General features: G+C 49.3%; 1 protein-coding gene across 1 annotated transcript in view; it reads right to left on the bottom strand.

Annotated features, from left to right (window-relative positions):
- The window catches only part of LOC135529999 (protein tweety homolog 2-like), an 84727-nt gene that overhangs the window by 32295 nt on the left and 37139 nt on the right, over positions 1-15293 (bottom strand). Inside the window, 1 exon segment of the mRNA XM_064958390.1 lies at positions 4033-4253. Coding sequence (XP_064814462.1) covers positions 4033-4253 — 221 coding nt within the window.

The raw sequence follows: 15293 nt of genomic DNA, 5'->3' as shown, positions 1-15293 counted from the left end.
GTTTCCACTGCACTGGCCCCTGTGAAAAAATCATGACGTTTCTAGCTTTCAATAAGAGGGATGTTGAGGTCAAAGTGCAAACCTACGGTCACCTCTAGCGCTATAGTGACATCATACTTGGCAAACTGGGGGAGAATCCACAGTGTGAGATCGTCTTGAAACGGTCATTTGGAATGGAATGTATTGGATTGAAATGGCTTGGAATGGGCCCCAAACCACTTATCTGTTTGGTAACCCCACACCACGATAGCCTGCAGTAAAATGACCACACATATCTTCATAGAGAAGAGACTGGGTGGGTGAGGAGCGGCACTAAGCGATCGCTATGCTATTACATTTGTCTGGAGAAATGTCTAAATGCAGACAAATGTGTTCTAATGAAAGGAAGCAAAGGAGAGAGTAAGAGAGAGAAAGAGAGAGAGGTAGGGGTGGGAGTGGGAGAGAGAAAGAGAGAGAGGTAGGGGTGGGAGTGAGAGAGAGAAAGAGAGAGAGGTATGGGGTGGGAGTGAGAGAGAGAAAGAGAGAGAGGTATGGGTGGGAGTGGGAGAGAGAAAGAGAGAGAGTAGGGGTGGGAGTGAGAGAGAGAAAGAGAGAGAGGTATGGGTGGGAGTGTGAGGAGAAAGAGAGAGAGGTATGGGGTGGGAGTGGGAGTGTGAGAGAGAAAGAGAGAGGTATGGGGTGGGAGTGTGAGTGAGAGAGAGAAAGAGAAAGAGAGAGAGGTATGGGGTGGGAGTGGGAGTGAGAGAGAGAAAGAGAGAGAGGTAGGGGTGGGAGTGGGAGTGAGAGAGAGAAAGAGAGAGAGGTATGGGGTGGGAGTGGGAGTGAGAGAGCGAAAGAGAGAGAGGTAGGGGTGGGAGTGAGAGAGAGAAAGAGAGAGAGGTAGGGGTGGGAGTGAGAGAGAGTGAGAGAGAGAAAGAGAGAGAGGTATGGGTGGGAGTGGGAGAGAGAAAGAGAGAGAGGTAGGGGTGGGAGTGAGAGAGAGAAAGAGAGAGAGGTAGGGGTGGGAGTGTGAGAGAGAAAGAGAGAGAGGTAGGGGTGGGAGTGAGAGAGAGAAAGAGAGAGAGATGTAGGGGTGGGAGTGAGAGAGAGTGAGAGAGAGAAAGAGAGAGAGGTATGGGTGGGAGTGGGAGAGAGAAAAGAGAGAGAGGTAGAGGTGGGAGTGGGAGAGAGAAAGAGAGAGAGGTAGGGGTGGGAGTGAGAGAGAGAAAGAGAGAGAGGTATGGGGTGGGAGTGGGAGTGTGAGAGAGAGAGAGGTAGAGGTGGGAGTGAGAGAGAGAAAGAGAGAGAGGTAGGGGTGGGAGTGTGAGAGAGAAAGAGAGAGGGTAGGGGTGGGAGTGAGAGAGAGAAAGAGAGAGGTAGAGGTGGGAGTGGGAGTGAGAAAGAGAGAGAGGTAGAGGTGGGAGTGAGAGAGAGAAAGAGAGAGAGGTAGGGGTGGGAGTGAGAGAGAGAAAGAGAGAGAGGTAGGGGTGGGAGTGAGAGAGAGTGAGAGAGAGAAAGAGAGAGAGGTATGGGTGGGAGTGTGAGAGAGAAAGAGAGAGAGGTAGGGGTGGGAGTGAGAGAGAGAAAGAGAGAGAGGTAGGGGTGGGAGTGGGAGTGAGAAAGAGAGAGAGGTAGGGGTGGGAGTGAGAGAGAGAAAGAGGTATGGGGTGGGAGTGAGAGAGAGAAAGAGAGAGAGGTAGGGGTGGGAGTGAGAGAGAGAAAGAGAGAGAGGTAGAGGTGGGAGTGGGAGTGAGAAAGAGAGAGAGGTAGGGGTGGGAGTGAGAGAGAGAAAGAGAGAGAGGTAGGGGTGGGAGTGGGAGTGTGAGAGAGAGAGGGTAGAGGTGGGAGTGAGAGAGAAAAGAGAGGTAGGGGTGGGAGTGAGAGAGAGAAAGAGAGAGAGGTAGGGGTGGGAGTGGGAGTGAGAAAGAGAGAGAGGTAGAGGTGGGAGTGAGAGAGAGAAAGAGAGAGAGGTAGGGGTGGGAGTGAGAGAGAGAAAGAGAGAGAGGTATGGGGTGGGAGTGAGAGAGAGAAAGAGAGAGAGGTAGGGGTGGGAGTGTGAGTGAGAGAGAGAAAGAGAGAGAGGTAGGGGTGGGAGTGTGAGTGAGAGAGAGAAAGAGAGAGAGGTATGGGGTGGGAGTGGGAGTGAGAGAAAGAGAGGAGGTATGGGGTGGGAGTGAGAGAGAGAGAGAAAGAGAGAGAGTAGGGGTGGGAGTGGGAGAGAGAAAGAGAAAGAGAGAGAGGTAGGGGTGGGAGTGGGAGTGAGAGAGAGAGGTAGGGGGTGGGAGTAGAAGATAGAGAGAGAGGTAGGGGGTGGGAGTAGGAGAAAGAGAGAGAGGTAGGGGGTGGGAGTAGGAGAAAGAGAGAGAGGTAGGGGTGGGAGTAGGAGAAAGAGAGAGAGGTAGGGGTGGGAGTAGGAGAAAGAGAGAGAGGTAGGGGGTGGGAGAGAGAGAAAGAGAGAGAGGTAGGGGGTGGGAGTGGGAGATAGAGAGAGGTAGGGGGTGGGAGTAGGAGATAGAGAGAGAGGTAGGGGTGGAAGTGGGAGAAAGAGAGAGAGGTAGGGGGTGGGAGTGGGAGTGAGAGTGAGAGAAAGAGAGAGAGGTAGGGGGTGGGAGTGAGAGAATGAGAGAAAGAGAGAGAACAAGAGAGAGGTAGGGAGTGGGAGTGAGAGAACGAGAGAGAGGTAGGGGTGGGAGTGAGAGAACGAGAGAAAGAGAGAGGTAGGGAGTGGGAGTGAGAGAAAGAGAGAGAGGTAGGGGTGGGAGTGAGAGAACGAGAGAAAGAGAGAGAACAAGAATAAGAGAGAAAGAAAGAGTGCCTTCCATCCCCCTCTGCCTCAGTGAAACAACACCTCTTCATCAATACATACCGCCTCCTCCACTGGCACAGTACCCCCTCTAGCAGTCACTTCATAACACACTGGCTCAGCAGCCTTGGAAAACCAATATATACAGGTGTCAGATTACACCAGTCAGTCAGGCCGGAGCAACAGGCCCAGTCTAGAGCCTTGACTACAGTGAGAGGAGACACATAGGATGGCTGGTAGTCACAATGAGGAGTTATAATAGACATAGGTCAGTGACAGCTGTCTGTCTGTCTGTCTGTCTGTCTGTCTGTCTGTCTGTTTCCTCCTCTCACCTGTAGTATTCTACGTAATCTGTCTGATCAGCGATGGCCGACAGGTCTGTCTGTCTGTCTGTCTGTCTGTCTGCCTGTCTGTCTGTCTGTCTGTCTGTTTCCTCCTCTCACCTGTAGTACTCTACGTGATCTGTCTGATCAGCGATGGCCGACAGGTCTGTCTGTCTGTCTGTCTGTCTGTCTGTCTGTCTGTCTGTCTGTCTGTCTGTTTCCTCCTCTCACCTGTAGTACTCTACGTGATCTGTCTGATCAGCGATGGCCGACAGGTCTGTCTGTCTGTCTGTCTGTCTGTCTGTCTGTCTGTCTGTCTGTCTGTTTCCTCTTCTCACCTGTAGTACTCTACGTGATCTGTCTGATCAGCGATGGCCGACAGGTCTGTCTGTCTGTCTGTCTGTCTGTCTGTCTGTCTGTTTCCTCCTCTCACCTGTAGTACTCTACGTGATCTGTCTGATCAGCGATGGCCGACAGGTCTGTCTGTCTGTCTGTCTGTCTGTCTGTCTGTCTGTCTGTCTGTCTGTCTGTTTCCTCCTCTCACCTGTAGTATTCTACGTGATCTGTCTGATCAGCGATGGCCGACAGGTCCACCTTTGCCTTGCTGAGGTCCGGCATGGAGGTCAGCTGTCTGTCTGCCTGTCTGTCTGTCTGTCTGTCTGTCTGTCTGTCTGTCTGTTTCCTCCTCTCACCTGTAGTATTCTACGTGATCTGTCTGATCAGCGATGGCCGACAGGTCTGTCTGTCTGTCTGTCTGTCTGTCTGTCTGTCTGTCTGTTTCCTCCTCTCACCTGTAGTATTCTACGTGATCTGTCTGATCAGCGATGGCCGACAGGTCCACCTTTGCCTTGCTGAGGTCCGGCATGGAGGTCAGCTGTCTGTCTGTCTGTCTGTCTGTCTGTCTGTCTGTCTGTTTCCTCCTCTCACCTGTAGTATTCTACGTGATCTGTCTGATCAGCGATGGCCGACAGGTCCACCTTTGCCTTGCTGAGGTCCGGCATGGAGGTCAGCTGTCTGATGATGTTGTCAGCCATCTGACCCATGAACCTCAAGGCCTGGACATAGTCTCCCCGCGTAGCAAAGATCTCATCCAGACGATTCAGGTGCTGCTGCAGACCCACCTCCATACTGCCCAGAGAACTGGAGACCTGGAAGAGAGAGAGAGAGATGAGATAGAGAAGATGGAGGGCGAGAGAGAGAGAGATGAGATAGAGAAGATGGAGGGTGAGAGAGAGAGAGATGAGATAGAGAAGATGGAGGGTGAGAGAGAGAGATGAGATAGAGAAGATGGAGGGTGAGAGAGAGAGAGATGAGATAGAGAAGATGGAGGGCGAGAAAGAGAGAGATGAGATAGAGAAGATGGAGGGGAGAGAGAGAGATGGAGAAGGGAAGAGAGAGGGAGAATATGGAGAAGGGGAGAGAGAGGGGGAGGTATGGAGAAGGGGAGAGAGAGGGAGAAGGGGAGAGAGATGGGGAGAGCGGGAGAAGTGGAGAGAGATATGGAGAAGGGAAGAGGGATGGAGAAGGGGAGAGAGAGATGGAGAAGGGAAGAGAGAGGGGGAGGTATGGAGAAGGGGAGAGAGAGATATGGAGAAGGGAAGAGAGATGGAGAAGGGGAGAGAGAGGGGGAGGTATGGAGAAGGGAAGAGAGATGGAGAAGGGGAGAGAGAGAGATGGAGAAGGGAAGAGAGATGGAGAAGTGGAGAGAGAGATATGGAGAAGGGAAGAGAGATGGAGAAGGGGAGAGAGAGAGATGGAGAAGGGAAGAGAGTGGGAGGTATGGAGAAGGGGAGAGAGAGGGGGAGGTATGGAGAAGGGGAGAGAGAGGGGGAGGTATGGAGAAGGGGAGAGAGAGGGAGAAGGGGAGAGAGATATGGAGAAGGGAAGAGAGATGGAGAAGGGAAGAGAGAGATGGAGAAGGGAAGAGAGATGGAGAAGGGAAGAGAGAGATGGAGAAGGGAAGAGAGATGGAGAAGGGAAGAGAGAGGGGGAGGTATGGAGGGGAGAGAGAGATATGGAGAAGGGAAGAGAGATGGAGAAGGGGAGAGAGAGAGATGGAGAAGTGAAGAGAGATGGAGAAGGGAAGAGAGAGGGGGAGGTATGGAGAAGGGGAGAGAGAGATATGGAGAAGGGACGAGAGATGGAGAAGGGAAGAGAGAGAGATGGAGAAGGGAAGAGAGATGGAGAAGGGAAGAGAGAGAGATGGAGAAGGGGAGAGAGAGAGATGGAGAAGGGAAGAGAGATGGAGAAGGGAAGAGAGAGAGATGGAGAAGGGAAGAGAGATGGAGAAGGGGAGAGAGAGAGATGGAGAAGGGAAGAGAGGGGGAGGTATGGAGAAGGGGAGAGAGAGGGGGAGGTATGGAGAAGGGGAGAGAGATGGAGAAGGGGAGAGAGATATGGAGAAGAGAAGAGAGATGGACAAAATCTAAGGGCTAAAAAACCTAGCTAAAAACCATTAGCTGACATGGGCTAGTTGGTGGACATTTCTTACAGGTTATAAATATCTCTCTAAGGTCTGCAATGACTGACATGACAAGAGGAACTGATGATGTACTACCCAATTTCCAAAGTGCACCTTGTGCATTCTACTATTACAACTTCAAGAGACCCCTTACGCCCCACAATTTGGGAACCACTACTCTGTAGCAGCAACAAACAAAACACTGTTGACTTTCAATATAAAATGCAACTCCTTTCAATACACAGCTGGACTCACCTGCTCCCACTTCCATCGTTGTGCTCTTTACAAACACCTGACAGAACAGCTGTTCTGGCGATCTATGGTAACTTTCATATAATAGTATAATAATGTGACAGGTGAAATGAAGCACGTAGTAAGAAAGCAGATAATTTCCTGTTTCCATAGTTTGAGGAAGCTTAGTGTACCAGCACACCACTTGGACAGGATGCTAGTCTACCCCCAATCTAGCTCCTTAATGTACCAGCACACCACTTGGACAGGATGCTAGTCTACCCCCAATCTAGCTCCTTAATGTACCAGCACACCACTTGGACAGGATGCTAGTCTACCCCCAATCTAGCTCCTTAATGTACCAGCACACCACTTGGACAGGATGCTAGTCTACCCCCAATCTAGCTCCTTAATGTACCAGCACACCACTTGGACCGGATGCTAGTCTACCCCCAATCTAGCTCCTTAATGTACCAGCACACCACTTGGACAGGATGCCAGTCTACCCCAATCTAGCTCCTTAATGTACCAGCACACCACTTGGACAGGATGCTAGTCTACCCCCAATCTAGCTCCTTAATGTACCAGCACACCACTTGGACAGGATGCTAGTCTACCCCCAATCTAGCTCCTTAATGTACCAGCACACCACTTGGACAGGATGCTAGTCTACCCCCAATCTAGCTCCTTAATGTACCAGCACACCACTTGGACAGGATGCTAGTCTACCCCCAATCTAGCTCCTTAATGTACCAGCACACCACTTGGACAGGATGCTAGTCTACCCCCAATCTAGCTCCTTAATGTACCAGCCCACCACTTGGACAGGATGCTAGTCTACCCCCAAACTAGCTCCTTAATGCTGAGTGCCAAGCAGTGACGCATTAGGCCACATTTTTACAGTCTTTGGTGTGACTCAGCTGGGGATTGAACTCATAACCTTACATTTTGAGGGCAGACCTCTAACCACAAGGCCACTGAGTCAGAAAAAGAAGAACGTGATCTGCTTTATATCCTAATGTAAGGAGAGTGGGTGTGGAGGGGGTGGAGGGAGAGAGGAGAGGGATATATGTAACGATGCATACATGCACATGTGTCTGTGAGTGTCATATGTGTGGGGTGTGGTGGGGTACAGATGGTCGCGGGATGATGATGTCACAATGTCATGACTAGAGTGTATCTGCCATAGATACATACCGTAGATTATAAATGACTGTCAGATAACTGTCAGCTTTAATTCAACTGATGGTATTATATGTTCCAGGGCCTCCCCATCCAGCCTGACCTGAGCCAGGAGGACCTCAGCCAGGAGGACCTCAGCCAGGAGGACCTGAGCCAGGTTGACACCATGACCACAAGCGCCAGCAGGAAGCAGTTCCTCTTGAAGTGCATTAAGCTCTTTTCTGTCAGCTGGAGCCTGTCCAGAAGAGAGCCTGTCCAGTCATTATAGGCAAGTCGTTCATCAACTAACGGGAAGCTCTGGAAACCCTGGGAATCATGTCCCTGGAGAGCAGATGGGAATGTACAGCATCCCTGCAGAACGCCCAGTTTGCAGACCGGCTCCCCCCAACCAGACAGTTTCTGGACAAACCACCCGCAACAGCTGCAACATTAACTCTCCTATGTCTAGTACTGGTCGCTAGCAGAACTCTCCTATGTCTAGTACTGGTCGCTAGCAGAACTCTCCTATGTCTAGTACTGACCTCTAGCAGAACTCTCCTATGTCTAGTACTGACCTCTAGCAGAACTCTCCTATGTCTAGTACTGGTCGCTAGCAGAACTCTCCTATGTCTAGTACTGACCTCTAGCAGAACTCTCCTATGTCTAGTACTGGTCGCTAGCAGAACTCTCCTATGTCTAGTACTGGTCGCTAGCAGAACTCTCCTATGTCTAGTACTGGTCGCTAGCAGAACTCTACTATATCTAGTACTGGTCGCTAGCAGAACTCTCCTATGTCTAGTACTGGTCGCTAGCAGAACTCTCCTATGTCTAGTACTGACCTCTAGCAGAACTCTCCTATGTCTAGTACTGGCCTCTAGCAGAACTCTCCTATGTCTAGTACTGGTCTAGCAGAACTCTCCTATGTCTAGTACTGGTCGCTAGCAGAACTCTCCTATGTCTAGTACTGACCTCTAGCAGAACTCTCCTATGTCTAGTACTGACCTCTAGCAGAACTCTACTATGTCTAGTACTGGTCGCTAGCAGAACTCTACAATGTCTAGTACTGGCCTCTAGCAGAACTCTCCTATGTCTAGTACTGACCTCTAGCAGAACTCTCCTATGTCTAGTACTGGTCGCTAGCAGAACTCTACTATGTCTAGTACTGGTCGCTAGCAGAACTATCCTATGTCTAGTACTGGTCGCTAGCAGAACTCTACTATGTCTAGTACTGGCCTCTAGCAGAACTCTCCTATGTCTAGTACTGACCTCTAGCAGAACTCTCCTATGTCTAGTACTGGCAGCTAGCAGAACTCTCCTATGTCTAGTACTGACTTCTAGCAGAACTCTCCTATGTCTAGTACTGACCTCTAGCAGAACTCTACTTTGTCTAGTACTGACCTCTAGCAGAACTCTCCTATGTCTAGTACTGACCTCTAGCAGAACTCTCCTATGTCTAGTACTGGTTGCTAGCAGAACTCTCCTATGTCTAGTACTGACCTCTAGCAGAACTCTCCTATGTCTAGTACTGGCCTCTAGCAGAACTCTACTACGTATAGTACTGACCTCTAGCAGAACTCTACTATGTCTAGTACTGGCCGCTAGCAGAACTCTACCATGTCTAGTACTGGCCTCTAGCAGAACTCTCCTATGTCTAGTACTGACCTCTAGCAGAACTCTCCTATGTCTAGTACTGGCCTCTAGCAGAACTCTCCTATGTCTAGTACTGGTCGCTAGCAGAACTCTCCTATGTCTAGTACTGGCCTCTAGCAGAACTCTCCTATGTCTAGTAATGACCTCTAGCAGAACTCTACTATGTCTAGTACTGGCCTCTAGCTAGCAGAACTCTCCTATGTCTACTACTGGCCTCTAGCAGAACTCTACCATGTCTAGTACTGGCCTCTAGCAGAACTCTACTATGTCTAGTACTGGTCGCTAGCAGAACTCTCCTATGTCTAGTACTGGCCTCTAGCAGAACTCTCCTATGTCTAGTAATGGCCTCTAGCAGAACTCTACCATGTCTCGTACTGGTCGCTAGCAGAACTCTACTATGTCTAGTACTGACCTCTAGCAGAACTCTACTATGTCTAGTACTGGCCTCAAGCAGTACTCTACTATGTCTAGTACTGACCGCTAGCAGAACTCTACTATGTCTAGTACTGACCTCTAGCAGAACTATACTATGTCTAGTACTGGCCGCTAGCAGAACTCTACTATGTCTAGTACTGGCCGCTAGCAGAACTCTACTATGTCTAGTACTGGCAGGTAGCAGTACTCTACTATGTCTAGTACTGGTCGCTAGCAGAACTCTACTATGTCTCGAACTGGCCGCTAGCAGAACTCTACTATGTCTAGTACTGGCCGCTAGCAGAACTCTACTATGTCTAGTACTGACCTCTAGCAGAACTCTACTATGTCTAGTACTGGCCTCTAGCAGAACTCTACTATGTCTAGTACTAACCTCTAGCAGCACTCTACCATGTCTAGTACTGACCTCTAGCAGAACTCTACTATGTCTAGTACTGACCTCTAGCAGAACTATACTATGTCTAGTACTGGCCGCTAGCAGAACTCTACTATGTCTAGTACTGGCCGCTAGCAGAACTCTACTATGTCTAGTACTGGCCTCTAGCAGAACTCTACTATGTCTAGTACTGACCTCTAGCAGAACTCTACTATGTCTAGTACTGGCCGCTAGCAGAACTCTACTATGTCTAGTACTGGCCGCTAGCAGAACTCTACTATGTCTAGTACTGACCTCTAGCAGAACTCTACTATGTCTAGTACTGACCTCTAGCAGAACTCTCCTATGTCTAGCAGAAGATACCCCTATTTGGTAAAAGACCAAGTCCATATTATGGCAAGAACTTCTCAAATAAACAAAGAGAAACGACAGTCCATCATTACTTTGAGACAGAAAGTTTCTTCAAGTGCAGTCGCAAAACCCATCAAGCGCAATGTAGAAAATAGTAAAAATAAAGAAAAACCCTTGAGTAGGCGTGTCTAAACTTTTGACTGGTACTGTATATACAGTATAAAGTACTATTGTTCCCACTGTATAGGTCAACAGTAGTGAAATTCATAGGGAATAGAGTACCACTTGGAACACAGTAACCGGACAGTATGGGGCCAGAGAGCGCAGCTATGTGGTAAGACAGTAAGGACACGATGTAACACATCCTCCTCTCCTCCCCAGGTCCCTCGGGAACGTCTCTGATTGCCAGGAAACTGCTCTGATGCCCTGCCCCCACCACACACCACAACGTTCATCTTTCACCCCAGCCCGACCAACAGGAAGTGGAGGTGGGAGCCTCACAGTCTATAGGTCTACCTGGTCTGGAAGGAGAGGTGAGAGCCTCACAGTCTATAGGTCTACCTGGTCTGGAAGGAGAGGTGGAAGCCTCACAGTCTATAGGTCTATAGGTCTACCTGGTCTGGAAGGAGAGGTGGAAGCCTCACAGTCTATAGGTCTACCTGGTCTGGAAGGAGAAGTGGGAGCCTCACAGTCTATAGGTCTATAGGTCTACCTGGCCTGGAAGGAGAGGTGGAAGCCTCACAGTCTATAGATCTATAGGTCTACCTGGTCTGGAAGGAGAGGTGGAAGCCTCACAGTCTATAGGTCTACCTGGTCTGGAAGGAGAAGTGGGAGCCTCACAGCCTATAGGTCTATAGGTCTACCTGGTCTGGAAGGAGAGGTGGAAGCCTCACAGCCTATAGGTCTATAGGTCTACCTGGTCTGGAAGGAGAGGTGGAAGCCTCACAGTCTATAGGTCTATAGGTCTATAGGTCTGGAAGGAGAGGTGGAAGCCTCACAGCCTATAGGTCTACCTGGTCTGGAAGGAGAAGTGGGAGCCTCACAGCCTATAGGTCTATAGGTCTACCTGGTCTGGAAGGAGAGGTGGAAGCCTCACAGTCTATAGGTCTATAGGTCTATAGGTCTGGAAGGAGAGGTGGAAGCCTCACAGCCTATAGGTCTACCAGGTCTGGAAGGAGAGGTGGAAGCCTCACAGTCTATAGGTCTATAGCTGGGACCGAGAGACTGAAAAACAGCTTCTATCTCAAGGCCATCAGACTGTTAAACAGCCACCACTAACATTGAGTGGCTGCTGCCTACACACTGACACTGACTCAACTCCAGCCACTTTAATAATGGGAATTGATGGGAAATGATGTAAATATATCACTAGCCACTTTAAACAATGCTACCTTATATAATGTTACTTACCCTACATTATTCATCTCATATGCATACGTATATACTGTACTCAATATCATCGACTGCATCCTTATGTAATACATGTATCACTAGCCACTTTAACTATGCCACTTTGTTTACATACTCATCTCACATGTATATACTGTACTCGATACCATCTACTGTATCTTGCCTATGCTGCTCTGTACCATCACTCATTCATATATCCTTATGTACATATTCTTTATACCCTTACACTGTGTATTAGGAATTGTTAGTTAGATTACTTGTTGGTTATTACTGCATTGTCGGAACTAGAAGCACAAGCATTTCGCTACACTCGCATTAACATCTGCTAACCATGTGTATGTGACAAATAAAATTTGATTTATTTATAGGTCTACCTGGTCTGTAAGGAGAGGTGGAAGCCTCACAGCCTATAGGTCTATAGGTCTGGAAGGAGAGGTGGAAGCCTCACAGTCTATAGGTCTATAGGTCTATAGGTCTACCTGGTCTGGAAGGAGAGGTGGAAGCCTCACAGCCTATAGGTCTATAGGTCTGGAAGGAGAGGTGGAAGCCTCACAGTCTATAGGTCTATAGGTCTACCTGGTCTGGAAGGAGAGGTGGAAGCCTCACAGCCTATAGGTCTATAGGTCTGTAAGGAGAGGTGGAAGCCTCACAGCCTATAGGTCTACCTGGTCTGGAAGGAGAGGTGGAAGCCTCACAGCCTACAGGTCTACCTGGTCTGGAAGGAGAGGTGGAAGCCTCACAGTCTATAGGTCTATAGGTCAGTAAGGAGAGGTGGAAGCCTCACAGCCTATAGGTCTATAGGTCTGGAAGGAGAGGTGGAAGCCTCACAGTCTATAGGTCTATAGGTCTACCTGGTCTGGAAGGAGAGGTGGAAGCCTCACAGCCTATAGGTCTATAGGTCTGTAAGGAGAGGTGGAAGCCTCACAGCCTATAGGTCTACCTGGTCTGGAAGGAGAGGTGGAAGCCTCACAGCCTATAGGTCTACCTGGTCTGGAAGGAGAGGTGGAAGCCTCACAGCCTATAGGTCTATAGGTCTGGAAGGAGAGGTGGAAGCCTCACAGCCTATAGGTCTATAGGTCTGGAAGGAGAGATGGAAGCCTCACAGCCTATAGGTCTATAGGTCTGGAAGGAGAGGTGGAAGCCTCACAGTCTATAGGTCTATAGGTCAGTAAGGAGAGGTGGAAGCCTCACATCCTATAGGTCTATAGGTCTGTAAGGAGAGGTGGAAGCCTCACAGCCTATAGGTCTACCTGGTCTGGAAGGAGAGGTGGAAGCCTCACAGCCTATAGGTCTACCTGGTCTGGAAGGAGAGGTGGAAGCCTCACAGCCTATAGGTCTATAGGTCTATAGGTCTGGAAGGAGAGGTGGAAGCCTCACAGTCTATAGGTCTATAGGTCTGGAAGGAGAGGTGGAAGCCTCACAGTCTATAGGTCTATAGGTCAGTAAGGAGAGGTGGAAGCCTCACAGCCTATAGGTATATAAGTCTATAGGTCTGGAAGGAGAGGTGGAAGCCTCACAGTCTATAGGTCTATAGGTCTGGAAGGAGAGGTGGAAGCCTCACAGCCTATAGGTCTATAGGTCTGGAAGGAGAGGTGGAAGCCTCACAGCCTATAGGTCTATAGGTCTGGAAGGAGAGGTGGAAGCCTCTCAGCCTATAGGTCTATAGGTCTATAGGTCTGGAAGGAGAGGTGGAAGCCTCACAGTCTATAGGTCTATAGGTCTGGAAGGAGAGGTGGAAGCCTCACAGTCTATAGGTCTATAGGTCTACCTGGCCTGGAAGGAGAGGTGGAAGCCTCACAGTCTATAGATCTATAGGTCTACCTGGCCTGGAAGGAGAGGTGGAAGCCTCACAGTCTATAGGTCTACCTGGTCTGGAAGGAGAGGTGGGAGCCTCACAGTCTATAGGTCTACCTGGTCTGGAAGGAGAAGTGGGAGCCTCACAGTCTATAGGTCTATAGGTCTACCTGGTCTGGAAGGAGAGGTGGGAGCCTCACAGTCTATAGGTCTATAGGTCTGGAAGGAGAGGTGGAAGCCTCACAGTCTATAGGTCTATAGGTCTGGAAGGAGAGGTGGAAGCACATCTCTGGATCATACTGTAAATGTATAAAGTAGACTATACATTCAGAGATATATAAGAGATATATATTGTATAGTGTATGAGTCTCCTGGGGTCTTTCTCTGTGGTAAATTATATCCAGAATTCATCAAATTCCATAACAGTCACACCGTATTGTTCTTTTTCATTGACGTCATGCAACCTCAAAAAAGTCTTTATTGGTCCTACTTCCTCATTGATTTCTAAGCAGCACACCCTGGTAACAAACGGCCTTCAGAGAACTTATGAGAGAAATAAAGAATTCCCCAAAAATAACCACGTCGTGGTGGAGGTGTGGCTAACTGGTGGAGGTGTGGCTAACTGGTGGAGGTGTGGCTAACTGGTGGAGGTGTGGCTAACTGGTGGAGGTGTGGCTAACTGGTGGAGGTGTGGCTAACTGGTGGAGGTGTGGCTAACTGGTGGAGGTGTGGCTAACGGGTGGAGGTGTGGCTAACCGGTGGAGGTGTGGCTAACTGGTGGAGGTGTGGCTAACCGGTGGAGGTGTGGCTAACTGGTGGAGGTGTGGCTAACTGGTGGAGGTGTGGCTAACGGGTGGAGGTGTGGCTAACCGGTGGAGGTGTGGCTAACCGGTGGAGGTGTGGCTAACTGGTGGAGGTGTGGCTAACCGTTGGAGGTGTGGCTAACTGGTGGAGGTGTGGCTAACTGGTGGAGGTGTGGCTAACTATTAATGTAACGTATGAATCTGTGTCTGCAGTTCGTCCCTGCATCTAACAGACTAGAACTGATAGTCTTGGGCCCTGTTCAGTAAGGGGCATGACAACCAAAATGTTTTGTGACACAACATGAATATCTGTCTTCTAAGAGAGACAGGTAATACCTTCTCGTTTCAAAACGTTTCCACCTTCTGAACACAACCCAGGTAATGACTAGTCGAGCAGGTTTCCAGAGTAGAGTGGTTATTTACATGGGGCCGAGGCCTGCCGCTTAACCATCAGTGGCCCTGTTCCCCCCGTTTCACTCGGTGCCCCCTGGCTGTGCGGCCCCTGGCTGTGTGGCCCCTGGCTGTGTGGGCCCTGGCTGTGTGGGCCCTGGCTGTGTGGTTGTGTGGCCCCTGGCTGTGCGGCCCCTGGCTGTGTGGGCCCTGGCTGGGTGGCCCCTGGCTGTGCGGCACCTGGGCTGCTCTCAGCTCAGTCTCTCACCACAGAGAGAAGAGGCTGCCAGCACTGTCACACAGTGACAAACACAGGTTGTGTCTCAAGTTGCACTCCATTCCCTAAATAGTGACCAGGCTGGTCAAAAGTAGTGCACTACATAGGGAATAGAGTGCCATTTGGGACACAAGACAGAGAGCTGATAGAACCACTGTTCACTTAAGAGGGGGGATTTTACCAGACAACACGCCCCAGCGTCATCAAACAAGATAAACTGGTTGGAATAGGGAAACGTTTGAGGAGACATCTTAGGAACTGTGGGGAGTTTCCAACACTCTACCTCAGTGCATTTACAACTGCCACAAATGGTATTTATAAAACATGTTTGTTACTACTTCCTGTTCTGGTTTAAATAAGGAAGTCTCTGTTTCTTTCCCTGGAGGACTGTTCAGTCAATCCCAGCATAGATCTCAGGCCCCAGGAATCACACTGGAGCACAATGGGGAAACTCACGGTACACAAAACAACCTGGAGGAACACTACCGTTCAAACGTTTGGGGTCACTTAGAAATGTCCTTGTTTTTGAAAGAAAAACATATTTTTTTTGTCCATTAAAATAACATCAAATAGATCAGAGATACAGTGTAGACATTGTTGTAAATTGCTATTGTAGTTGGAAATTTGCTGATTTCATGTGGAATATTTACACAGGCGTAGAGAGGCCCATTATCAGCAACCATCACTCCTGTGTTCCACTGGCACGTTTTGTTAGCTAATCCAAGATTATCATTTTAAAAGTCTCATTGATCATTAGAAAACCCTTTTGCAATCATGTTAGCACAGCTGAAAACTGTTGCCCTGATTAAAGAAGCAATAAAACTGGCCTTCTTTAGACTAGTTGAGTAT

This window comes from Oncorhynchus masou, unplaced genomic scaffold (genome assembly GCF_036934945.1).
Source record: "Oncorhynchus masou masou isolate Uvic2021 unplaced genomic scaffold, UVic_Omas_1.1 unplaced_scaffold_1231, whole genome shotgun sequence".
NCBI lineage: Eukaryota > Metazoa > Chordata > Actinopteri > Salmoniformes > Salmonidae > Oncorhynchus > Oncorhynchus masou.
Note: the sequence above shows the minus strand (reverse complement) of the source record. Positions and strands in the feature narration are given on the sequence as shown.